This window comes from Rhinolophus ferrumequinum, chromosome 22 (genome assembly GCF_004115265.2).
Source record: "Rhinolophus ferrumequinum isolate MPI-CBG mRhiFer1 chromosome 22, mRhiFer1_v1.p, whole genome shotgun sequence".
NCBI classification, from domain to species: Eukaryota; Metazoa; Chordata; class Mammalia; order Chiroptera; family Rhinolophidae; genus Rhinolophus; species Rhinolophus ferrumequinum.
The window spans coordinates 28307459-28333277 of record NC_046305.1 but is presented as its reverse complement, the minus strand read 5'-3'; the positions used below and the strand labels follow the sequence as shown (position 1 = coordinate 28333277).

Sequence of the window (25819 nt, the reverse complement as noted above, 5' to 3'; positions counted from 1 at the left end):
GAAATCAAGAAAGTTTTGAAACAGGGGCCAAGGGTCTCACAGCCTCAAAGGACTGACAGCCCCAAATCGGGCCACCTTGTGGCTTTTACTGATGCACATACAAGGAAGTAGCATTGTTTTTACTACAGTCTGTGAGTCTCATACACAATACCAGAAAACTGGTTCAAACCAATCACCCTTGCCTGTCGAAAGTCCCGTGATATATAAGTAATTATTGTTTGTACCTCCCCAGGGTCAAAACCTTTACGTTGAAAACTTACTAAGATGGAGAACTGATGTTATCACATCTAGAATCACTTCCCAAGCAGGTTGTGGGAAGGAATACAGCCACAGAGGCGGAAGCTCTCCTTAGACAGGGGAAGGTGGTGGCTATGCCCACCTCTGTCAACCCCATGAATTCTCCTGGTGGTCCCCACACAACTGTGCCTGTCTTAGGTTGTTCCTTTCTTGAGGAATCTTGCCCGTCCTTGGCTAGGCAGCCATCCTTTGGGGCCAAACAAGGAGATGGCATAAAGGTGAAGCAATGTTCCTGAAAGGAATAGTCTCACAGACTCTTCTTTCTTTTTAGGGGTAGGCACGAGGGGACAGACGGGCAGGAAGCGGCGTGACAACAACATAGTATGGGCACTAGGCCAATACAATAATACCATGGAGATTACTGTCTGGCATAGGTCAGTGGAAGACCCAGACTAAACGATAGCTCCCATGTTTTAAGCCCCCATTTGTACCAGTCATTGGACACTGACAATTTCTGAATCTCAGAAGACCCCTGTAAGATAGACACTGGTGTCTATCTTACCAGCGAGGACACTGAGGCTCAGAGGCATAACCTGTCTGAGAAAGGAGTAGAAGCAGCATGAAGTCCATGTCCCCTGTACTTGGTTAATTCTAGAAGACCTGGACCTTCCACTGGTGCAGATAAATCATTTAGTTTCAGTCTCAAAGATGGGTCAATGAAATAGTTTTGGCCCCACCACATAGAAAAGATGAGATACATACAAAGGCAAATTATGAGGGTGTGACAGGGGACACTGGGGGACAGGGTAAAGAGCACAGAGGCTGTGAAACCCAAAGCAGCAGAAGTGTGGGACTCTTTCTAGGAGCAGTGTGGATTCTAGAAAGGAGGGCTCACCTGTATTTTCCTGAGGAGTCTCTACCAAGACAGAACGGAGGGGAGGCCAGGGGAGTCCTTGGAGGTGGCCCAGACACTGATGGGGCTCAGACCTCTTCCCAGAGCCAGACTCTGCAGGAGTTGAGGCAAGACCCCTTAGGCTGGAGAAGGGGGTGAAAACACATGCTTCCCCACTTCTTCCTTCTTTCAGTCTGGCTGAGAATCTGGGGGAGGAAAGTCCCTGGGGTGGAAGGGAAATGAGAGCAGCCATCCCAGGCCAGGGCAGAGGGGCAGAGCTAGGAGACAGAGCTAAGTGTGGCTTTGCAAGTTATCTATATTTGCATGCTGAGCTCATCGCTGCTCTTTTTCTCCCCAGAAAATAAAATGACATCATGGTGGAGGGAAGGCGGTAGGGTAGTATATTTGGGGAAGGTGAGAGGAACACAAGGGGGCCCATTGGCTTCATTCTAGAGGGAAATCTGGGGCTCCACGTCCAGCGAAGGCTGCTCTAATGTTGCTTCTGGCCCCCACCCCTACCTCCAGCCCCACCGTCCAACGTGGGTAGTCTGAGCAGTCATTACCCCTGACACATAAAGGGGAGAAAAGAGGTTTTTCTTTTCTTTTCTTTTTTTTTTTTTAATTTATTTTTAATTTATTGGGGTGACAATTGTTAGTATAATTACATAGATTTCAGGTGTGCAATTCTGTATCACATCATCCATAAGTCACACTGTGTGTTCACCACCCAGAGTCAGCTCCCCTTCCATCACCATACATTTGATCCCCCTCACCCTCATCCCCCCCCAACCCCCTTATGCTCTGGTAACCACCAAATTACGTTCCCCAGATTAATTTTCAAGAGGTTTTTCAAAATACCAAGTCAGGCAGCTAAGAGGACCCAGAGACCAAAGGCCTTCCAAACCCCTAAATCCAAACTTGCTCTGTGCCTCCCAGGATTCCAGCCATTGTAGTCATCGAAAGGTCATCATGGGAGGAGGGTGTCCCATTGGGAAAGAATTAAATCTGATAATTGGGTTTCGAGGTTTAGGGGACGAGGCAGCGTCCCCCTCGCAGGAGTCTTCCAGAACCCCAACCCTTTGGTTTCTCCTAACCCCGCCCCACCATCCCCCGCCCCTCCCCGGCTCTGACGTCACGGCCAGCCGGGTGGGGCGAGGCGGAGCTGGGCTCTGGCTCCGGCTTCGCGGGCGGAAGCTGCGCGGCGGCTGGAGCCGAGGAGGAGGCTCCGGACGCTGCTCAGGAAACAGGGACGCCAGAGTGCCCGCACCCTGCGCACTCAGCCCGGAGGCGGTGAGAGGGTGTGGAGGGGACGTGGCTTGGGGAGGGGGAAGATTTGGGGTCTGGGCTCGGAGGGGCGTGGATCGGGACGCCCGGACAGGCGTGGGGTGTGAGGCCCCGGTCGGGTGCGCGGGGTCAGGTCCCTGGGCTCAGTCCCCGGAGGGGCGCCTCGAGCATGTGCCAGAGGCAGCGGGGCTCTGGCCTCCCAGTCCCCGCTGGCAGGCGGTTTGAGATCCCGTACGGGCCTGCTTCCCGCCCAGCCTGTTCGGCGGCCAGCTGCCGCCCCCCTCCCCTCCTCTGGCTGCGGACTCAACCTCGGGGGTGGCCTCCCTCCCGGCCCAGCCCGTCTCAGTCCCCCGGCAGCCTGTACGCCCCCACCCCGCCCTCTGCACCTGGGGAAGAGGTGGGATTGGTGACAGTGTGTCCCTAGGGAAGGAAGGAGCTGGGGTGTAGAGGAATGAAGTAGCTAATGTAAAACCCCTAATTAATTTCATATAATCCGTGTCAAAACTGACAGGGACACACACCTACAAGAGACAAGCCAGCACACACGGTGACACACACCCATGTGACTCCTACACACATCGTCTGGCACACAAGCAGATTACAAACGTCCCTGCACTACACATCCAACCCCCACCTCATCCCACTTGCATATCACCTGGAAGAACATTAGTCTAACTGGACAGCTGAGTGGGGGCCACTGTCCCCAAGTCCACCCTAATTTTCTGGGCATCTTTTCCCAGCCTTGGGCTTCAGGTTGCATCTCTTTAAAACAGTGGGAAAAACAGAGAAAATCCTGGTGTCACTCCAGGAGAGCGAGACAGGATGTTGAGGGTGAGTGAGCCTGGTGCTCTGAAACTGGGTGAGTAGGGAGGGTAGGAGCTGCTGGTGGCCACTCTTGCTGGGTCGTTAGAGCTTATAGGGTGCTGGGAGTGGTTGGTTTCTGGCATCAGAGTGGAGGAGGGGGTGGAAGCAAGGGAGAAGGAGAAAAAGAAAGAATAAGTATGAGTCAGCCAAGGATGGAGCCCAAGTCAGAGAGAGAATGAGGGGAAGGTGAGAGGGACAGAGATACAGTCAGGAACAGGGAAAGGGAGGAAGTGACAGAAAGAGATGGTCCGAAGACTGGGAAGAGTGTTGGGGAATGGACTATACAAAGGGTCAGAAAATTAGAGGGCGAAAGCAGGATGGTGGTGAGACCACAGGGAGTTAGGGAAAACATGCTGAATCAGTGTGTTTTCTCTACTACAGTGTCTGGCCCCTAGGCTGTCAGAGTGACTAGCTTTAATTGCTCTTCCCTTTGTGGTTCAACACTGTATTAGGGAAATTGCCAGAGATGCCTTAGGCTGCTGACTGCCCTGGTTGCCTACTTCCTCACTTCCCTGACACCTGTGCCCATAATGTGTGCATGTATTGATTATCAGGCATGAAGAAGAGAGCCACAGAATCACACCCTGCCATGCCATCCCCTCACTCTCTCATACAGATCCTCATGCACAGTACAGTGGGGGACATCACCAACCTGTGTACAGCCAACCAAACTAGGCACTTCCCCACCAGACTTACCCTATCTCTCTACAGCAGGGTAGCTCACTCCTTCCTAATAGAATGGTAGCTCTGAGTATTCAGATGGGGACACTGAGTCACAACCCAGGAGTCCTGAGTAGCCATGTTTACCACGAAGTGGGATAGGATGAAACCTCATTGAAAGGAAAGGAGAGAGACTGAGAGACCAGGGAGAGAGGGAATGTATGAGGAAGAAACAGAACAGAAATAGGAGTGGGGAGAGAGACAACCAGATGAGGGGAGAGCATCACAGGCCCCACCTTCTCCTCCCATCAGGTGGCCCTCTGCCTTCTTGGTCCAGTGGGTATCTCCTAATGCCCTCATCTCCATCTGGTCTTTCTTCTCTTAGATTAAGGGCTAAAGGCTTTGCACTGTCCCTGTGCAGAGAGGTGACCCATTTTGCTTCTTGGACTGAACTGGAAAGGTCCTGAGACCCAGGTATCCCGCCTCCCCTCACTCCAGGCTGACTCTTAAGTGTTAGAGCCCTGTTCTTTGTTACAGGAATAAAGACCATTCCCCCCCCCCAAAAAAAAAATGCTGAATAGAAGCTAAGGGAAGAAGTCAGTTGAGAATAGTATTAATGGATTAATGGAATAATTAACGGATGAACTACAGGACTGCTTGAATTTGAGGCCCAGATAAAATTTAAAATAGAACCCTGCACTCTCCCTTCCCAATCCTCTGCTTCTCCTTGATTACTCCCCCACCTGCCCCGCCCCCCCACACGCTCAAGAGACTGACAGACTTGAATGCCTAGAGGTCCCCTCCTGCCCACTGCAGGGATCTCCAGGCCCCTCCCCTCAGCCTTAGACAGCTGCAGCAGATGTGAGGGAGGGATGGAGGGAGGGGCAGCAGCTCTTAATCCTCAAGCTTTCTTCTTAAATTGAGGATTTGGAAGCAAATGCTAGGGGGAGGGGATAATCATGAATTGATGTCAAAATGCACAGAAATCTTTTGGTGTTGCCACCTTCTCCACAGGTGGTTATCCCATTTTGCTAGGCTTCTCATAGTGCCCCCAGGGCTTGCTCCTTCCTCCCCCAGTGCCCAGGGATCATCTACCTATCAAGCTCCCAAGTCCTTCCCTACAGGTCTGTATATAATGATCCTTACCCTCAGCCCTTCTGCCTCAGCATCCTAAGTTAGTCGGACCTTAGACAGGGACTCCACCTGGGGCCGGCTTGGAAGGAGAGGGAGGAAGGAAGGAAAGTGTGAGGAAGTTGTGAGCAGAGAACAGAATGACCTGGGAGGAAAGGGGCTGACTTCCTGGCAGCCTCAGCTCCGGTTCCCGGTTCCTGCCCTGGTATCCTGTCAAGAATGGCCTCCACCCAGGCTGCCTGGCGTTCTCTGGGCAGCCTCTGCACTGCTCCAGAGATTAGGAGGACTCTTCAGAGCTTAGGAGAGCAGGAGAGTGCGACGTAGGCCCTAAGGAAGTCTGAATCTCAGGAACGTGACATGGACGGTGAAGAAGCCAAACTTCCGTCAAGTCCCAGCATGGCCAGTCCACCCCAGGGACAATGATCAGTGAGACTTGAGAGCCACATAAAGAGAGTCCACCTCCTTGCACCCCAAAAATTTCCCCTAAATTATCCTGCTCTTACCCCTGCTGCCACACCCAGACTTGGGCAAATGGTATGTCTCTGGGGAGGGAGACAGCCCAGCTGCCTTTCCCTGCTCCCTCAAGGGGCCTTACTCCTGTTTTCTGTCTTTTCTTACAACTCCCCATACACCCTCCCATTCACTGGTGTCGGTGTCATAGTCCCGGACTGAGGTTGCCATAGTAACCGTCAAGCTGAGGCAGCAGCCTTGTCCTGGACTCTGTGCTCCCTGCGTTTCTCCCCCACCGGATCCCTCGTTTGCAGCCTCTTTCCCTCTGTCAAACCCAGCTCTCCTCCATTCTGCAGGATCCCTTCACCCTTCCTCTTTTCTCATTATGAGCCTGCGGTTATCTGTCTCCCACATATTCTCAGCAGGCTCAGACACAGACCACATACACTCACGGCCATACACATCCAGGGCTGGCATATACACACCCATTACCAGTACAGTCACACACCCACTGAACCAGCAGCTGCCTCCCATGGCTGTGCCCACACCAGGGGTGAGCATCCATAGTAACACCCTGGCGCACACACTTCCCCCTGCCACGTTAACATGCCCACCCCATCTCTCTAAGGGGCGTCCTTGTATCTGTTTCACTCTCAGAAAGCTCTTACCCACCTATGTGGGTGAGTGTCTCACACACATTAATCCCTTCCCGCCTACCTCCCCTGTAAGTGTTTTACATTCAGAGGCCTAAATCTTAACTCCTCTCAGGAGATACACACACACATATTCTCTCCCTTTCTCTCAATCTCTCTCTCTCTCTCCTCCCAAACTCTTCCATGTGAAAGCAGGGCAGGATCACCCTAAATTCTGTTCCATTTTTCCGCTGATGGCTTGGTTCCAGGGTCTCCTCCATTGGGGCAGGGTCTTCTTGGGGGCATCTTGCCTCCTTCCCATGCTGCTCTTTCCTTTTCAGCTCTCCTCACACCCCTGCCTCCATTATTCTCATCTCTGGACCGCCTCCCCATTTTCCCCTTTGCCCTCACCCCCCCCAATCACCACCTTTTCTGTCCTCGGATTATCAGTGGAGGGGGCAGCTGGGCTCCAGAGCCTGCTGCTGTGACCTAGATTTCAAGGCAGAGACGGTTCCTGGTGCCGACAGTCAGAGAGCATTGTTCCTGGCCCAGCCTGGCAGGGCCACCGCTGGGCCCTTCTGTCTAGTTGCACCTGGCTGTGCAAGTGAGCATGCCTCTAAGTGCCTGTTTCTTGTGGGGATCGTGCTGGCCCTGCTGCCTGGCTTATTGTGTATTTGTGTCACGGTGCCTGCCACCAAGGGAGACTTGTTTGTTTTGGTCCAAATAGGGGGCTGGGAATGGGGACTTCTGGTTCCATGCCTCTTACTGTGCCATGCCTCCTGCCTCAGTTTCCCCGCACATAGGCCAGAAAAAAGGAAAATGGGTGGTGGGTGTCAACCAGCCCCCTTCTATTTGCCACATTCCCAGCCCATTGTTGGTGTGATTTGTGGGTAGTCTCAGTCAAGTACAAGGTCATCTGGTTCCTTGTCTCATCCCTTGGTCTAACCACAGAGTATTTATGACAATTTACTTTTTAAAATCCTTTACTTTTGATTATAAGCTATATACTCATTGTCGGGGGAAAAGCCCCGTTAAACTCACCACTGGTTTCACATCAAATCCAGAAAATTCATTCCAAGGTCTGACCTTCTTGTCTGAGCCACAGTTCCTGTCTTAGTGAGTGAAAGGAGGGCCGTGAGTCTTCTACATTTCCCCTAAGAATCTCCATGAAAGAGGGGTGGGGTAAAGGCCTAGGTGAGATCTAGCTTTGCCAAGCCCCCTTTGGGAGGTCATGCTGAAGGCAGTGTTAGCCAGATGTTGATGCAAGCAGGAGTGGCAACCCCCTTCCTGCCAGACTCTCCCAAAGCTGCATCTAAACCCCTTCCCCCTGCCACCCAGCCAGCCTGGGAACTGGGCAGGGGGCCAGAGCCAGCTGCTTGGTATTCTTGGGCGCGGGGGCTGCAAGCACAGCACAAAGACTAGGGGAGAAGGCTGCGTGGAGGCCCAGCAGCAATCAAGGGAGAAAATGTGCTCCACAAAGGTGGGGGTGACTCATTGCTTTGCCCCTCCTTGCCCCCACCCTCAGAGCCCTAATGGCTGAGCACAGAGGGGCCAGAGGACCATTAGACTAAGCAACTAGGCATCCATCCAAAATGAGTCATTTGTGGGGTGATGGGAAGTTGAAGTGAGGGACCGACCCCTTTGCTTCTGGGGAAAAATGGGAGCTAGAACACGAGACCCAACCAACCACCTCTAGCCCCTTCTTTTTAGCTTCTCACTGTCACAGCAAGCCTCTCCCTGTGGTCGTTGTTTTGGAGGTTTTTTGTTTGTTTTTGTTTTGTAAGGGGCTGGGTTGCAGGTGGGTGAGGTGATTCTGGGGGGTGGGGTGCTTGGATGCAGCTGGTGAGAAAGCAGGTTGCTATGGTAACCGCCTCCTCAGTCAGGGGAGCTGTTGCCAGGGTTACTGTTAGAGGGTGTAAAATGAAGAAAAAAGATGGGTGGAAGGTGTGACTTGTCACTCTAGGCTCCAGCCTGGTCCCTAACTTCCAAATATCTTCCTTTTTACTCCCACTTCCCTTCGGTCTTTGCTCCTTCCAGCCCTAGCCCTCCCCAATCCTGTTCTAGGCACCTGCCTGGTGGGATAGAGGAGGGGTGGGACATGCCAGTAAGTGAATCATACCCCCAAGCTCAAGCTCAACCTCCTCTCCCTCTGTTCCTCCCAACCCCAGTCATGGCTGAGTACGGGACCCTCCTCCAGGACCTGACCAACAACATAACCCTTGAAGATCTGGAGCAGCTCAAATCGGCCTGCAAGGAGGACATCCCCAGTGAAAAGAGTGAGGAGATCACAACAGGCAGTGCCTGGTTTAGCTTCCTGGAGAGCCACAAGAAGCTGGACAAAGGTGGGGGAGGACGCTGGCATCCTGCCACAGCTTTTCGTGGGCTCAGTTCACTGAGCAAATAGAAATGAGCTCAGAGCTCCTATACACACAGCGTGCATTCCTCTCTGACAAGGCAGGACGAGAGAGATGCTCTAACAGTTGGAAGGGCTCTAGGGCCATGGTCTTCACATTCTTCAATGTGCCCCTTGTCAGTAGAAAATGTTCTTCAGATATGATTGTGCAATTATCACATATGTAATAGAACATTAAAACACATGTTAAAAGTGATACAATTTAAAACCAAAAATTAAGATTTTCTTATCCACTTTTAGAGAACACTGCTCTGGGAGGAACTGGTTTGTAAGATGGCCCTAAACGGCAAGTGGGATTTCAAAAGCAGAATCCAAAGGAGGTCATGCTAGGTCAAGGACTATAGTCACAGAGGTGGGAGAGTTGTCTGGTGTGTTCGGAAAAGCAAGGGGACCTCCTTAACTTGCTGGGGCATAGGGTATGTTTAGAAGTGGCTGGAAAGGTAAGTTATGGCTGTGCTGTGAAGGGCCTTGAGTGATAAGGTATTTGATAGGTGAGATGAGTGATCAGAGGGCCCTTCAAAGACATGAATCTGACTATAGCATGGATAGTAGGGAGGGAGGCTGAGGAGGACGTTACAGTTAGACTACCGTGTTTCCCTGAAAATAAGACCAGGTCTTATATTAATTTTTGCTCCAAAAGACGCATTAGGGCTTATGTTCAGGGGATGTCATCCTGAAAAATCATGCTAGGGCTTATCTTCTGGTTAGGTCTTACTTTCGGGGAAACATGGTACTGCAGAAGTCACACGGGAGAAGCCAAGGCACCTCCAATCTCCCAGAACTGGCCAAGCTATGGAGATCATCCTTTGGTCATGGCTGTGCCTTCTCTGATCCAGAATTACCTTCCTCACTAGGCACAGCTCTCCTGGGTTGTCTGTAGATTCCATTCCTCCAGTCCCAGGAAATTCTGGTGCTTACTTGGAGGAAAAGTAGAAGGGGTGGGGGTGTACCTGGAAAGCCAGTTAATTTTCTATTCTGCCTCCCTCCCACACACACCCCCACCAAAAGACATGGTATTTAACCTAAACCCCTCATTCTGAACCCATAATCTAGAAACTTCATTGATCAACGATCTGCCCTTTTTGGAAATAGTACTCTTCTGTACTGTTTGATGCCGTTGCTTTCTTTTCTTGGCTTACTAGCCTCTCTTCCTCCAGTATTGCCCCTTCCAACACCCAATGTGAGCAACTCAGTCTTGGTCCCATAAGCCTGGTCTGATATAATGGGGGAAGCTGACCTCCATCGCTTTGTTCTGACCATCAGTCTCCTGCCTTGCTCTAGACAACCTCTCCTACATTGAGCATATCTTTGAGATCTCTCGCCGTCCTGACCTACTCACTATGGTGGTTGACTATAGAACCCGTGTTCTGAAAATTTCTGAGGAAGACGAACTGGACACCAAGCTAACCCGTATCCCCAGTGCCAAAAAGTACAAAGGTAAGAGGCCATGCCTTCACTATGCACCTCTGCCCCCTCCCATGGATGATCCTGGTAGTGAGAGCATGAAGGCTGATGCTCAATGGGCCTGCCTGGCGTCTCCCACGACTTCCATCCCTTTTTGCCCCCAGACATTATCCGGCAGCCCTCTGAGGAAGAGATCATCAAATTGGCTCCTCCACCGAAGAAAGCCTGAGCAAGGGGGAGGAAGAGGAGGAAGGTTGGACCTTCATCGGACCACTCCCTTCCCCCATCCTCCAGGGGAGGAGGCAAGGGCAACCCTCCCAAAATCTACCCACTTACTAACCTGGTCCTAACCCCCTTACTGTACACGTGTGTGTGCGTGTGCGCACGCTCTGGCTGTCTGTCTACATGTCTAGCTCACCTAGCTCCTCTTCCTCGTAAGGGGTTGGGGGTCAGAGGCTGGGGGGGGGCTGTTTCCCCACTCTAAGGGGAGGTAGGGGCTATTTCTACACACATAGAAATGGGTACATTCCTCTTACTTCCCTTTCCTCCACTCTTCCCCCACGCCTCAAGTGTGGGAGCAGAAAGGACCTGCATTATCCTACAGTGATGAGCTGAGGTAGGAGTGAGGCACAGGAGAGGTAGGTGGATCTAATGAAAAGCAGTGGGAGGGAAGGTGAAGAGGCTCCCCAACCCCCACCTGAGAGGGGCAAAGCCAGAGTTCAGTGTTTGTACCTCATGCTGTACCATTTAGGGGCCTAGGATGGGTATGAGCCAGGGATCTAATGACAGAGGACCACTGGATCCTTTCCTGACCCCAAAGTTCAAACCCCACAGAGCACCCAGCATTAGATACCCCCCCCACCCACCTGTGCTCTGGAGAGACTGTGCTGGAACAGTGATCCACTGAGCCTGAGATGGGGCTGAGGGTCCTCTTTACCACTCCTTTATTCCTGTTACTGACCGCAAACCTAGGGAGGTTGGGGAATGAGATCCCTAGGTTTTAACTCCAATTCTGCCCCCAACTACAGGGTCCCAGCATGGTTATTGTAGGCAACCTTCCCTCTCTGGTCTAGAACACCCCAAGCCCGAAAGAAGGGAAGGACTAGTGTTTTCCTTTGCACTGACCCCCAATTCGATCCAGGAGGGGACTTGGTAACCCCTCTCCCTCAATATCCTGGCGCCTTGGGCTTGTGAACGCCTCCCAGCCAAATCCTTAGAGTCCAGTGACCCCAGCCTCCTGCCTATCCCAAGATGCCCCTCCTACCTTGACCGTGCTAACTGTGTGTACATATATATTCTACATATATGTATATTAAACCCGCACTGCCATGTCAGCCCTTTTTTGTGGTGTCTAGCATTAACTTATTGTCTAGGCCAGAGCAGGGTGGGAGAGGAATGCCACAGTGAAGGGAGCTGCAGAGTCAAGTTGCTACATAGTAAAAACAAAAAAGAAAACTTTTAACTAAATTCACACAATCTCAAGGGACTATTTAGAGAAAGTAAGTTAGGGGCTTTTAGGATGTAGGAGTAAAACTGTAGTGGGAGGGGAGGGCTGGCTGTTTGGAAGAGGGAAGAAGCCAGACTGGTTGGAGAGCACCCTCTCCTCCTAGCCCAGCCCAGCCTGCCTGTCCCCTCTGGCCACTGCTGCGGACACCTGCCTTAACACATACACCTCGAGTACTCCACAGTTTTGCCTTAAAGGACCTTTCCAAGTTCCCCAAGCCCTGTCTGGCTTCTCCCTAAAGGAGAGAGATACTTTTAGAATTGGGAGGGGGAAATGAACATAAATTGTCTTTCCAGTGAGGATGTTATGAGAGCGAGAGCAAAAATATGAATGAGAATGAATAAGGAGCCTTCCTTTGAATAGAGAAGAACATGAGGATGGGTGGGAGAAGGAAGACAGGGTCATTTTCAGCAGTCTAATAATTTCTCTGTAAGGCAAAATAATCTAAAAAGACTAACCTGCCCTCCCTCCCCTGTTCGGCTGAGACTGCTCTGTCCTGTGCTCCTGTGTGTGGTGTACACGGCCTTGCTCTAACCCTGGAATAAAGGTGATTGACTGTAACTGTACCTGACTGATTCTACAATTTCTATGAATGATCAGGATTTTGGATGACTGGGAAGGAAGAGGGAGCAATATTTACCCCCAAATCCCTCACAGCAGCCTGGAACAGAGGCCAGAAAAACACCCCTAATAATAACCCTCCCTCCCCCGATCTTCTATGTATCACTGAGCTATGGGGTCTGTTCCACTCACAACAGTCTCCAATTGGAGCCCAAGCACTGGAAACATGGATATCCCAGAATGGACTTCCTAAAATTGTAATAAGGCAGGGCCAGGCACCTATACTGGAAGGAGCAAAAACAGCCTGTCACAAATGAATGGCCCACATCACACAGAGCAGCAATCAAGAAAAAAAGCTTTACTAAGAGAAAATATACAACAAATTCCAGAGTGCATGGTTTTTAGCCCACTCCATCGCCCCATTAGCAACAGGAGACAAACCATTCAGTTACCACACAGTCTCTACCTCAGGAAGGAAGTGCAGCAGCTAACATCTGCTATGAGAGCTGCTAGGAAAAGGAGCAGGAAGGAATGAGTGTCTGGGAATTCCATCCTTTCACTCTTCCTTCCTTCCTGGCCTGCTCTAGTAGAATATGTCCCAGGATGCAGAATCCGTGGTTGGGGGCACAGAGAAATAGCAGCAAAAGCATTTAAGGGCAAGAATTCAACTGGGACTTTCATATTCAGTGGCCAGTGATTAAATCAGACAGGTGTCCAAGGCCCAACCACCTTAATCAATCCTTATTACTTGTTCCTAAATCCCAAGATATCAAGAGGTGGACAAGGTATAAAGTCAAACCCAGGACGTCTTTTCCTATATATACTCTTCTACTTATTAGGAAGGGAGCTGGTGTGGGGTTGGACGGTGTAACGAATCAAGGAGTTAAAGGTTAAGTGAGTATCTTCTGTCACACACAATACTGAGAGAGACAGTCTGCAGTGGCAGGACCCTTTCTGAAATCAAAGTTTGGTCAAGTTTTAAAGATGGGCCAGTCTCTGGTTAGAAGAACCATCCTGAGAACCCCTATAAGACTGAAGGAGAGGTACAGCTTTTTGCAGCAAAACCTGAAAGCAATTTCCTGTTTCCCCAACCCTGAGACGATGGGAGGAAAGCAGGGAAGGGCAAAATTGAGCATTATTCCATTCTCGAGCCTCCTACAACCTAAGGGGTAAGCCCCAATCTCCAATAGCCACACAGAGGGTAGGCTAACGCCACGTGTCACCTCCATATCATTAGTCTCGCTCACTCTCTCCTGTAAGTCCCTTTATTAGTCACAGAGTATAGGCATTTAAACTTTAACAATAATTTTAACGTGATACATCCAAGTTTGCTTTTTAATATATTTATAGATATAAAATTAGGCCTCTAACAGTGACAGGGGCAGGGAGATTGCTGCCACCAAACTTTTTTTCAAAGTAACAGAAGAGGTAACATCCTTCTTATTCTTCCTCCACTTCTGCCCCTCCTCCCACTTCCCCCCAACCTCCCTCACCAGACACATTTAGGGGGTAATGGGATAAAGAGAAGAGGATAAAGGATACATAATCAAGTGCAAAACACTGTGATAAGTACACAGAATGAATGGGGTAGAAAGTAAGTAGAGTGTGGGATGGTTAGTGGCTCTAAGGACTTCCCAGAAAAACACGATCCTGGGATGGGGTTGCTTGGGGTGGGTGGGGGGAATAATAAAACTGTCATAGATTTTTAAAAAGTAAAGGGGGAAAAAAAAGGTCAAAACCTAAACCAAAGGAGGAGTGGCACTTCTACCACCCCCACTCTGGCCCCTTGGTACTGAACAGCTAGTTATATCTCCAACCCCCAACCAAAAAACAAGGGAGATGAAAGAAACCCCATTCCCTATTCCAAATCAGTTAACAAGATAGGCGCCCCTTCCCCCCACAAAATAAAAGCTTTGGGGAGAGGCCATTTCTGCTGAGTCCTATGTACCTTTCCATGGAACCCCATTCCAGGGCTCAACCCCACCCCTAGGTACTCTCTGCAAGTTAAGTCCTCTCTGGTTTGTCCTTCTCCTGGGATGTCTTTCTTTTATCTAAAGCGAAAAGTCCAAAGTGCGTTTCTGCTGAATGTAAAGGGCCTGGGACAGGAAAGGGCTCCCAGGCAGGATCGGGTTAGCAGCCCCAGCCCGCCCCTCTGGGGTACGAGGCCTCAGGATGGCATGCACTGCACCCGGTCAGGGCCCTCCTCCTCGTCCGATGTGTCTGAGGAGCTGGGAGACTCATCCGAATCTGGATCTGTGGCCCCAACCCCAGGTTCTCGCCAGCGCTGTAGAATGGGAAAGTCTTGTTAGTAACTTCCCTGGAACGAGGACAAACCTGTTGAGTGTTTTAGCTGTAATTCAGATGCTCTAGGCCAGGGGTCAGCAAGAAGCCTTCTTAAAGGGCCAGAGAGTAAATATTTTAGACTCATGGGCCGTATTTCTGTTGCAACTCTGCTGTTGCATTGTGCAAGCAGCCAGATAATACATAAAAGAATGGGTGTGGCTGTGTTCCAATAAAACTTTATTTACAAAAACAGGCAGCAAACCAACCACCATAGTTTGCTAACCCCTGCCTTATGCCTTTTCTGGCATGAGAGGGAAAAGAGAAAGGTCACTTTGAGACTCATACCTTCTTCTCAACTTCTTCCCCACCCTCATGACCTTGCCTTTATGAAGACAGCACTGTGCATGCATGGTGATGGACAACAAAAAGCAGAACTATTTCTGCTGGTGGCTCTTCCAAGACCACATCAGGGCTCAGACAGGGATGAGGAACAATGGACAGGAAACCCAGCCAAGACCACCTGATTCTTCTTTAAAGTAGTGAGAAAATGTACACTCGAACTTGGGAGCTTACATCCCACGTCAGCTTACCCGGTGATGGCGTCTCTGTCTCAGGTGATGCATGAGAAACCAGAGCATGTGGCTATCAAACAGGTCAGTGTGGTGCAAGCTATCTTCATCCCGCTCCCGCTTGTTCTTCTTTATCACCTGGAACCCAAAAGGGTTGGAGATGTGGAATAAGTAGGGACCCTAGACCTGATCAGAAAAGACTAGTGTTCTATCTCAATAAAAACCTTCCTTAGGAAATGTTAAACTGAAGTGGATTAGATTAGGAAAGGATGCCCCAGGTTCCTCCACTGAGAAGGTGGGAGGCTTTAAAATAGAATGCTTCTTCCTAAAAATGTCCCCTCTCCCCACGTGAGCATGAACTAGAGGCATTTCAAAGTCCACCCCTGGACTAGGACAATTCCTAGACAGGCAGTGACAGGAATGTGGGGGAAGAAGGGTGTTAGAGCAGTGCCTTTAAAGAACTGAGCAGCAGGTCATTCCTTCCTGTGACAATGAAGACTCCTAACACTATGTAGCTAAGTAAGAACATCAGCAGTCAGCTACTTACATCCTTTAATCCTGTAAGCTCAGTGGAAGCTTCAGCTGTGGGTGCCCAGATCTTGACATCATGGTCTAGGCCACTGGTTGCCAGCACAGGCAGATGAGGGTGGGGCTCAAGACAATTTACCTGGTCAGGAGGAAAGGAAAGCACAGGCTCAGGGGAATGAGGGAGTAGGGTTTAAAAACCTCTTCTCACCTTGGGCCAAATAACTATCAGGGCTGAAGCAGCTGCTGGAAAGGCAGGCCCACCCATCATGAGGCTAAGCCAAAGGGCCCTGGAGGTGGAAGAAACCCTGGACACAGACTGGGTATAAGACCAGGCCCATCTCTCATTTCCTATAGGCAGGGGTGGTCTCCTCCCCAGACATAGCCCTAGGGGTAGGCAGTTGACTGGCCAACCTTACTGCTGGCTTCAGAAAAAGGCAGTGAGGTTCAGATGTCCTCATTCACTATAGATTCCACAGCTCCAACTTGCCCAAGGATGGGAAAAGCCATTTCAGTGGCTTTCACCAAGTGGCAAATAACTTAAAAAATGAAGAAAGCAGCAGCTGCCACTGAGCCCCCAAAGAAGAGTCAGTCAGAGGACAATTACATTCACTTGGCACTATTTAGTAGAACTGGAGGAAGGCACAGGCTGGGAAGAGGCCGAGGTAGGGAGGAGTGGGGTAGTGGAGGCACATTCATGTCTGCCTGGGAATTGCACATCTCAGCCACCCTTGTATTCACTGAGCGGGAGAAATGAACTAGGGCAGGCCTCTGTCTTAGGCAGCTTTCTTCTGTCGGAAGGCCCCTATGTCCCCTTATGTCTGATTTGGAAATTTCAGCCTTTCTAACAGGGCAAGACAGGGAAGCTTCCATCCCCACCAGAAGAGCTGGTCCAGATCTAGATGCTAAAGCATTTTCAGCCTTTTAGTCAGATGAGGAATAGATAGGAAAGTCACCCAGAAGGAAGAAGGTGTGGTCTTAGCCACTCCTCACCTCACTCCACACCGCCTTGCAGCTGTCCTATAGTCCAAGAAAACAACCCCTGGTTCAAAAGCCTCGCTCAGTTCTTGCTGGTCCAACCTCTGCCTCACCTGCGCACACAGAGCAGCTGAGGGGAAGCAGGGGCCTACATGGAAAATAAAACTGACCTACAGACTTGCAGACTTAGTCTTCCATTTTACAAATAAGCAAATGCTTAGAAAAGTCTAAATCTAAGTGTGAGCCCAAGAGTAAAGTAGAAACCTCATTTCCCGACTTTTCTCACTCCACATAACAGCTCACTGCAGTTTTTATTTGGGCTCCTTCAGGAAGTGTGGAAGAGGTCCCAGCATCTGGATTATGAGGAGGCACTAGACAGAAACTCCACTGCCGGGGAACATTACTAAAAATATGTGACAACTTACACATACAAACCTGAACTCATTCATCCACCTCCTGATAAGCCCCTTACCCCTCTACTCTGATCTAACTCTGCTTGAACAAATCATTGAAATTAGAAAGCACAGGGAAGAAATTCCTTGGAGCTTAAGACTAAGGACAAAGCCAATGGCAAAAGGAACAGCAGAATAAATTACATACTGTACCTGAATTGGAGCCTTCAGGGGGAACCAACAGAGCGCTTCTAGGCCAGGGTACCCAGTCACTTCACCAGACCTGTCTAAATGCCAGGACTTATCCTGTCAATAATGCCTTAGCAGAGAAAAGAGCTCTGGTCTTAGACCACTGGGCTAGGGGATGTAAGGAATGGGATGAAGAAACAAAATGCTCTGGGGAGACTAAGGATTGTCCTTTGACATCCTCCACCCATGTCCCTGAATAGGAAGAAAGAAAGGACTAGAGTTTAAACGAAGAACAGTCAAGAGACCTAGGCAAGGTGGACAATAATTTCTAAGATCCCATGGTTCTAACATTCTACTTTATGATACAGAACTGCTTTCTGTATGAGTCTGCACTGAGGCTGGTACCTGGTGACCCTACTGCTGGGAGGTTAAGACCGAAAAACAAAAACAGAGCGAGCCAAGTGAGAACCACATGGATGACTCAGCTTCACAGAGGCAAGATTAAGCCAGGAAACTCAGTTCAGGGTGCAATCTCTATACTTCTTGGTCTAGCCCCTCATTCTTATGAACACTAAAACTCAGGCCTGGGGCCCAACCATCCCAAGCAGATGCCCTCCTCACCTGAGCCAGAGATTAATCATCAAACCCTAATATTGGCTGGGCTGAAAGCAAACTGGCCTGCAAAGTGATTGTGGAGAATGGACAAGTGCTGGCCTGGGGAAGGGCATTCAGCCCTGTATCTCTCTGGAACAGGACTCAAGACAATAGTTTATGTTCAAGAAAGGATTTCACTGGCCCCTTCTGACTTCTGACAATACGCCTATTGCAGAATTCTCGTTAAGACTCCAGTGTTTTAGGTTGTTCACTGCACATAGGACTTATGGGAGAGTAGGAAATTAAGCAGGCAACAGTGAGACATACCTTCGAGTCTAGACTCCCCTCCACTTACACTCAGGCCATAGAAATCTTGGATCTATACTCGTCCCAGGTCCCAAAAACTTAGAGGGAACGAGAAGAAAATCTACACTTGATCTTAGCCAAAAGGCCGAGAAGCGATGACGAGAAGAAAATCTAAAATAGCCTCACCCCAGGGCAAGAAACACACAAGAAGGAATGGGATCCCGAATGCAAGAAACCATTATAAATTCTAACACCATTCTCTGGATAAACCTCATCAAGAGATAGCTGGGCTCTTTGCAACTCCTCATAGCTTAGAAGGATGAAAATGAAGAGACTAAGATGTCTCAGCCATTCCTTAGAGGCTCTTAACCAGACTATCTTGGATAATCAGTACAATATAGTCTCCCAAACTCTCTCTCTTATTTTCTGCAGACCAAAAACCTTATAATAGAAAGCTACTGAACTCCTTCCTGACTCTGGGTCTCAAAAAAAAAAAAAAAAAAAAAAAAAAAAAAAAAAAAAAATATATATATATATATATATATATATATATATATATATATATATATATATGGTTAGCTAGGTACATTTAAGAGCTGGCCAGGCTTCATTCCCCAGCTCAGGATTCTCATGCTTCCTTTGTGCCCCATCTCTATGGAGGCTGTCTGTAGAATTCAAAGGTTAGGCAGACTGTGATGTGATCACGGGCTGTAATAGCAGGCTGCTCAATCATTCTTTAAGAGAAAAACAAATTTTTTTGCCATATTTGCTCTCTCCCTGTATATTTATATACATTATATTTGTATCTATGCGAATGAAAACATGACATTTCACCCTTAAATACTTATGTATCTCCTAAATACAAGATATCGTCTTACATAAATAGAATGCTATCATCACATAAAATAAACATTGAATTTCACATTATCTAATGTATGGACAATATTCTGAATTTCCCAGTAGTCTGAAAACTGCTCCCTCCAACTTGTATCTATTGATTCAGAATCTAGTCAAGATCACTACTTAGCTGCTCGTAAGGAATGAGACATGGAGACACATTTGGCATTATGTAGGATAGGATGGTGTGCCCTCAACTCTAATGCTTTTCTTTTGGGAAAGGTCCATGCCTAGAGATATCTCACTCAAGCCAGAGGTTCATCCCTAAGATCCCTTCCTCTTCTCAGTAAGCCGTGCCTTAGAGGGGCAGAAGACAGGAAAAAGAAATATCCCATTGAAACCTCGGCACCCCCAGACCACATTGCTTTTTAGCTGGTTAGCCCTATATGATATGGTGGCATGTTGTCACAGTGAGAATTCAGTCGCCATGCCAAAACCTACCTTAATCACTGAAGAGAGTAGAGAACCAGCCAGCCCAGCACACCATACTCACCACGCCTCCCTTGTCCCCCTCCATGAACTGAATGATCTGGCAGGATGATTTCTCCCAGAGGAATATGTGCCCACAGTCACTACCGCTCACCACAAACTCACTCTTGGGGCCATAGAAATTGACACCTTTTACTGAAATGACAGATGAGGGAATAAACCACGAGGGTTAGCACCAGGCCTACATATACCTAATAGGGTTAGTTATTCACAAACTCTAAACCAGCTAAGAGCCAAATAATTCCTTTCATTTTCACTAAACAATCAAGGGATTGATTATTCATGTAAAATAGTTACAACAAGAATCCCACCAGTCCCTGAGACTATTTCTATTCTCCCAAAGAGTTAAGGAGGTTAAGGAGTTGGCAGTCTCTTAGCAACAGCCTAAGTCTCATTAGTCTATAACCTATCAAGCAACCACAGGCCTCATTAACGCATTACTGTCCAAACCTGAATCGCCCCAACTCTGCCCACTCCTGGAGAGCACTGTCCTATACTCTAGGATTATCCTTGGGATGTGTACTTTATTGGTACCTTATCAATGCTTCCTGGGTCATCAGCTGACCTGAGACTAATGGAGGTACACAGAATTGCCTATAAGAAGCATGTGCTTGTTACCAAAATTCTGAACAATAGGGCTCCACTCTCTGAAGTTAGTGAGAAGCCAGGAGTCTCAACTACGATGTCCGGTCATGAGACCGGCCCTCCTTCTTTTGTCTGCCCATGAACTAAGAGCCAAGTACAGGTTTTTCCCCCTCTTTTCTCACCAGCTCAAGAGAAAAAGGAAAACTAACTGCTCTCTCTCTCAAGTCAAAATTATGACAGATATCTGTTAGCAGTGGTAACAACAAAGAGCAGTGATTTCCCAAGTTTTCTGTATATTAGAATAACGTAGGGAGCTTTTAAACATCCCAATCAGTGCTTATTAAGTGACTTATTTAAGAGACAAATGCTGCCAGATGGGTGGGGGATGTGACTGGCCTGCTAAGTGGCAATCTGCTGGGAACTAATGGCAGTAGGAGCATAACTAAGCATTTTTCTCACTCACTAAGTGAAGTGGGATTTACTTATTGGCATTTATTTTTTATAGTCATTGGCTACCCACGTGCTACAAGCAGTATAAATGGATAGAGAACTCCCTCCCTCTAGTTAGATCAGAATTCACTGACCTGAACAGAAAATTGAGAGTGTATCTCATTAGTGGAGCCCTGAACAAATTCAAAACCTTGTAGGCAAGGGAGCCTACAAGTATAGCTCCCTGGCTTCTGGCCCTGGCAATACAAGAAGAGATCTGAAAGGGATGTGAAGAATACTGAGTGCCAGAAGTTAGTATTTAGTGAACTAACGTTTCATTCCAATGGAAAAAACAAAAAACAAAAAATTTTTCATCCAGCAAGTCAGGACTTTTGGTTGGTGTTCATCCTTGTGAACTTTCATTAGTCATAACACATTTGGCAATCATATAGATGTAGTGTTAAGCTCTGATTTTGCACATGATCTGAGACTAGTGAAAACAAATAATGGACTGACTCAATCAAAGTTAATGTTCAGTGTAAAAAAACTTAAGGACCCTCAATGCTAACATTTTTTTATTACTAGGAGGGGAAGCAGCATTCTGTTGATGGTGTTGAATGATCTGTCTGCTACAAATTGTAGTGGAGAAAACCTCAAAGACACAAGGAGTCTATACTTGGAATGAAATTTCTGTAAAACAATGGGAAACATATGAACTCACTGTAAATTGAGTTAATGTTGATATTTGTGATATTCTTATTTAAAATTGGTTAAAGAATAGAATGTAACCAGAATTCAAAGAAAATATGCTTATTGTAGAATTACCATAAAGATAACATGAATTTTTTTTTCCTAAAAATAAAGGCAGCATGTTTTGGAATGTTAAAAATCTGAGGAAAAAACAACAAAAAAAATATTTTTAAAAAACAAACAAACAAACATCCCAATCAGGTTGCATCCCATACCTATTAAATCAGAATGCCTAGGGATGGGAGCTAGGCATCACTATTTTTAAAAGATTGTCAGGTGATTCCACTGTGCAGCAAAGAACCACAGACAGAACAAAAAAAGGCCACTCTTCACTGCAAACTTGGGCGAGGTACTACATCATTCCTTCTCCTCTGTCTCATTCAAAAGAATCACTTCTTACCCCCCTAGAGGTATAAGCTCACCCTGTTTTAAAAGGCAATTCAGTACCACTGACTGAGGAGGGCTTTCCGGGACTCCCTAATAAGCATTTTAAACCTGAAGTTACCTGAAATAAGAAAAATAGTCCAGTCTCCTTATGCTCAAACCAAGTAACGTCACTGCAGTGGTGAGAGATACCCCTGGGCTCTGTCTTCTCTAGCATTGTAGGCCCATAGCAACTCCAGCCCAACTAGGGATCCCCTCCCACAGCCCTCAGTGGCAGGCAGCCTACTCCGTTAGGCAGTTCCTATTTGCACAACCTGAATGAGACATTGTGGTTCTCCAAACCAACAGACTTGACTACATAAACCTAGAAAGACAGTCTCACCTGTGGCGCTATTTCTGTGGCCCTTATATCTCTTAACATACTGGGCACCATCACTGTGAGAGGAGTTGAAGAGATAAATGTCTTCATCATTGTAACTGGCCAGGAGCTCTGCCAAGAACAAGCACACAGTAGTGAAGACAAAGGCTGAAAAAAGCTGAGATCAGGAGCTGGGGGTTGAGGTGGGGCTTCTTGCCAGTAGTGCCCCCTCTAAATACCCAGGTATATAGCACCCATCTTAGTTGGAACAGCAGGAAAGTCAAGTGTCAAGAGTAGACTAGGAACACATTGCCAACCCAGGGATAGCAGAATGCTCAGAAAGATCACACCCATTAATTCAAGAATGAGTCAAAGGCCTAAGCAGCTGCTCAGGCAAGTAGCCTGGACTTCAGGACAGGCTCTACTAAATCTCATCAGCATTCTGCTGGGCATTGGTGCCTGGCATCTCCAAGGGTCATCTGCTGCATCCTCCCACTGTGTGATCACCATCAGCAGTTGCTCCACTTGGAGCTATAGCACAGTGGTGAGCACTGGAGGGCAAATGCCTCACTGCTCAGCAGCTCCCTCGACAGAAGGGGCATGCCAGCCTAGGAGCTGGGCCCTGCTCACGTACCTGTGCCGTCGTGGCTGTACACAAGACAGGTGATGTTTGCTTTGGACTCACTGTTCACCTGCAATAAGGAGCAGATACTGACTGATGCCCCACCCCCACCCCATTTGTTATACCATCTTCAGGAAATAGGTTTTCCTTCAAATTCCCCTGTATCTTCTCCCAGACATAGAGATAGAGACACACAGAGACAGAGACAGAAAGGAGTACAACTGATGAAAAATGACCACCTCTGGGGGAAGAGGGCTTTCTGTTGGCTGTCTTCTATGTGCTAGCCATTTTACATATACATTATTTCATTAGGCCTTACCATCATTGTACAAGGCAATTATCTCTATTTTGTCAATAAGTGGCCAACAGTGGTGAGGTGACTGCCAAAAATCACAAAGCTGGTAAGTGGTAGAGCCAAGATTCAAATCCAGGTGTCTGACTCAAGAGTCCAAACTCTTCCCACCATACCAATAAGTTTGGCGGCAGCCTTGGGGTCAAGCCACGGAAGCCTGGAGCCACTGGCCCTTCATGAATCTTACCAGGTGATGAGGACAGAATTTCTTGAGTACTCCATTGTTCTCATTCTCATCAATTTTCCTCTGGTCATAAATTCTGTGGTCAAAGCAATGAAAATGTCAAAATTTAAAAACTGATCCCCTGTAGAGATGTAATTCGATGTAGTGGCAGGAACAGCAGTCAGCTTGATGTCAGGACACATAAAGGACATTCCTCAACTAAGCTTGAATGTCCTCCTCCCCTGACCCCTTTCCAAACCTTAACTCTTTTATCCAGGTATTTCCCATTTCGAGGGGGAATCCTCAGCTCTATCAGTTTGAGGTGGCTTAGCTCTGCTCTCAGCTTTTCTATACTTCGTTTATTTTCACAGGAATAAATTATAGAGCTTTTTGTGTGTATGCTATCTCCCCAATTAGGTTTATACTCATGAGCAGAGACCATGCTTTATGTAAGTCAGTAGATCTTTAATCCCTTCTTGAAATATGATTTGGCCAGTTCTCCCTCTCATACCGCACAACCACCATTATAAACCACCTGTATTTCCTCAAGACTCCCTCTCTTTCCTTTATGCCCATCAAGCATCAAACTACCTTCACCTTCCCTCCTTTTTCCAATCCAAACTTTAATCATTCATTGAAATTTTATTACACCTATTATATGCCAAGTATTATGCTAGGTGCTGGAAATATAGAGAGGGACAACAGATCCAATCCCTGTTCTCACCCATCAGTCTTCTCAAATCTCAGTGTCGCATCTCTCCACAGCTGCTCTTAATCTCATCTCTCCAAGGACCTCGTTTGATTAGTCCGTTCTCAACCTCTTCCTCATCACTGCCTGCCAATTTTCTAAATATCCTCCTTCTACTAACTGTCCTTTCCTATTATTGCTTTTTCTGTCCTTCCCCTTGCAGTCAATTTCGAAGAGTAATCTACATTCAATATTTTCACTTCCTCACTTCCTAGTCACTTCCCAATCCATTCCCATCTACTTTTGGCCCTCAACTCATCATTGCAACTTCTCTGGCTAAAGTCATCAGTAAGTTAGCTGCCAATGCCAACAAAATACTTCTCAGGCCTTTCTCTCTTGTCCTGAGATTGATTGTTCATTACTCCTTCCCTGAAACACTTCTTTCGTTGACGTCCAACCACTCCCTAATGTTGTTCATGGGGTTGTCTTTCTGTGTCCATCCCTTAAATGCTGACATTCCTAGAGGTTTGGCCTTAAGTTCTCCTCTGACTCTTAAGGAAATTTTAACCTAGTATCTAAGTAGTATGTGAACGTCCAAAAACTGTGTTTATGTGTATTTTCCAGGGAGAGTGGATCATAGTTCTCCCTATGTTCTCAAAGAGGCCAGAGACTCAAAACAGGGGTGGTGGAGAGAATTCTAATCAGTACTTTCCTTTGGTGATCAAATTTCATTACCAACTCTTTAACTACCGTGTTTCCCCGAAAATAAGACCTAGCCGGACAATCAGTTCTAATGCATCTTTTGGAGCAAAAATTAATATAAGACCCGATATTATATTATATTTATTATATTTTATCATATATCATTCATATATTATATTACATAAGACCGGGCCTTTCATTAAATTTTGCTCCAAAAGATGCATTAGAGCTGATTGTCCAGCTAGGTCTTATTTTCGGGGAAACACGGTACCAACTAATACAGACATGTTTCATAAATCTGTGTCTCCAGCCCACACTTATTCTGAACTCCAGATTTACGAGGTCTGACATTAAGTTCGTGAACTTGTTCCAACAATGTTGCTAACATTTATTTGATATCAGACGGATTATTCATTATGAATTTGTACCAACTGGACAAACAGTGAACCAAATTTACTATTTGGAAGTGCTGAAAAGGCTGCGTGAAAAAGACAAAAATGACCTGAACTTTTTACCAACAATTCATGGCTCTTGAATCACGATGCACGAGCTCCCACAGCACTGTCTGTGAGGGAGTTTTTAGCCAGTAAACAAATAACTGTATCGGAACACCCTCTCTACTCACCTGATCTAGCCCCCAATGACTTCTTTTTTTACCTGAAGATAAAGGAAATGTTGCAAGGAAGACACTTTGATGACATTCAGGACATCAAGTAATATGATGACAGCTCTGATGGCCATTCCAGAAAAAGAGTTCCAAAATTGCTTTGAAGGGTGGCCTAGGCGCTGACGTTGGTGCATAGCTTCCCAAGGGGAGTTCTTCGAAGGTGAACGTAGTGAAATTCAGCAATGAGGTATGTAGTACTTTTTCTAGGATGAGTTCGCGAACTTAATTGTCCGACCTCATATCTACATGCCAACTGCATGTTGTAATGGGATGCCCAAAACTAAACTCATTCTAAACTTACCTCCTACCCTGAATCTGTTAATGGCACTATCCTAAATTTAGGTGGTCAAACCAGAAACTAGGTCCTTTCCCTCCTACACAGCTAATTCCTTTCCTGTCAATTCGACTCTCTGGGCATTTCTTGACTGTATCTGCTTTTTCTATCCTTAGTCAATTTTTGCCTAGATTATATGTATTATCCTTCTAAACTGATTTCCTTGTTCATACTGTCACCAGAATTATGTCTAAAATGCAAAATTTTATGTAAATTTCCTGCTTAAATCTCTTCAGTGATTTTGTACTTTCTACTAAATAAAGTCTAAACTCCTTAGTATGGTTGCTTACCACTTCTCAAAGATCCCATATGTTACACAAAAATCAAACAAAAACAACAAATAAGCATTGTTCAAGGAAACAATGCTTCCTTGAACATACCATGTCATATCTTGCTATCTTACCTCCACACATATTGGTCCCTCTATCTGAAATACTAACTTCGCATCTGTCTTTAATACTTCCTCTGTGAGGAAGAACAGCATAATGAAATGGTTTCTACCATATTTAAGGAGTCTGATCTGAGTTCAAA

At 47.3% G+C, this 25819-nt stretch overlaps 2 protein-coding genes across 15 annotated transcripts in view; one reads left to right on the top strand and one right to left on the bottom strand.

Annotated features, from left to right (window-relative positions):
- Positions 1 to 2262: 2262 nt before the first annotated feature.
- Positions 2263 to 12037, top strand: PEA15 (proliferation and apoptosis adaptor protein 15). 3 transcript variants are annotated; one of them, XM_033093538.1, is made up of 5 exons: positions 2294 to 2419; positions 4323 to 4411; positions 8319 to 8492; positions 9845 to 10000; positions 10132 to 12037. In XM_033093538.1, the coding sequence occupies exons 3-5, from the start codon at positions 8321 to 8323 to the stop codon at positions 10194 to 10196; spliced, it is 393 nt and encodes a 130-aa protein (XP_032949429.1). In that variant the 5' UTR covers positions 2294 to 2419; positions 4323 to 4411; positions 8319 to 8320; the 3' UTR covers positions 10197 to 12037. The 3 variants fall into 3 exon arrangements, with proteins under 3 accessions (XP_032949426.1, XP_032949428.1, XP_032949429.1); XM_033093535.1 differs by lacking the exon at positions 4323 to 4411 and having other exon boundaries at positions 2263 to 2419; XM_033093537.1 differs by lacking the exon at positions 4323 to 4411 and having other exon boundaries at positions 2278 to 2427.
- Positions 12038 to 12370: 333 nt separating this feature from the next.
- The window catches only part of DCAF8 (DDB1 and CUL4 associated factor 8), a 38815-nt gene continuing 25366 nt past the window's right edge, over positions 12371 to 25819 (bottom strand). For all 12 annotated transcript variants that reach the window (XM_033093528.1, XM_033093523.1, XM_033093534.1 and 9 more), the window contains 7 exons: positions 22922 to 22994; positions 22395 to 22452; positions 21785 to 21892; positions 19259 to 19389; positions 15432 to 15551; positions 14906 to 15022; positions 12371 to 14316 (listed from right to left, as the gene is read on the bottom strand). In XM_033093528.1, coding sequence (XP_032949419.1) covers positions 14200 to 14316; positions 14906 to 15022; positions 15432 to 15551; positions 19259 to 19389; positions 21785 to 21892; positions 22395 to 22452; positions 22922 to 22994 — 724 coding nt within the window. In that variant the 3' untranslated portion in view covers positions 12371 to 14199. The remainder of the gene's footprint in view (positions 14317 to 14905; positions 15023 to 15431; positions 15552 to 19258; positions 19390 to 21784; positions 21893 to 22394; positions 22453 to 22921; positions 22995 to 25819) is intronic.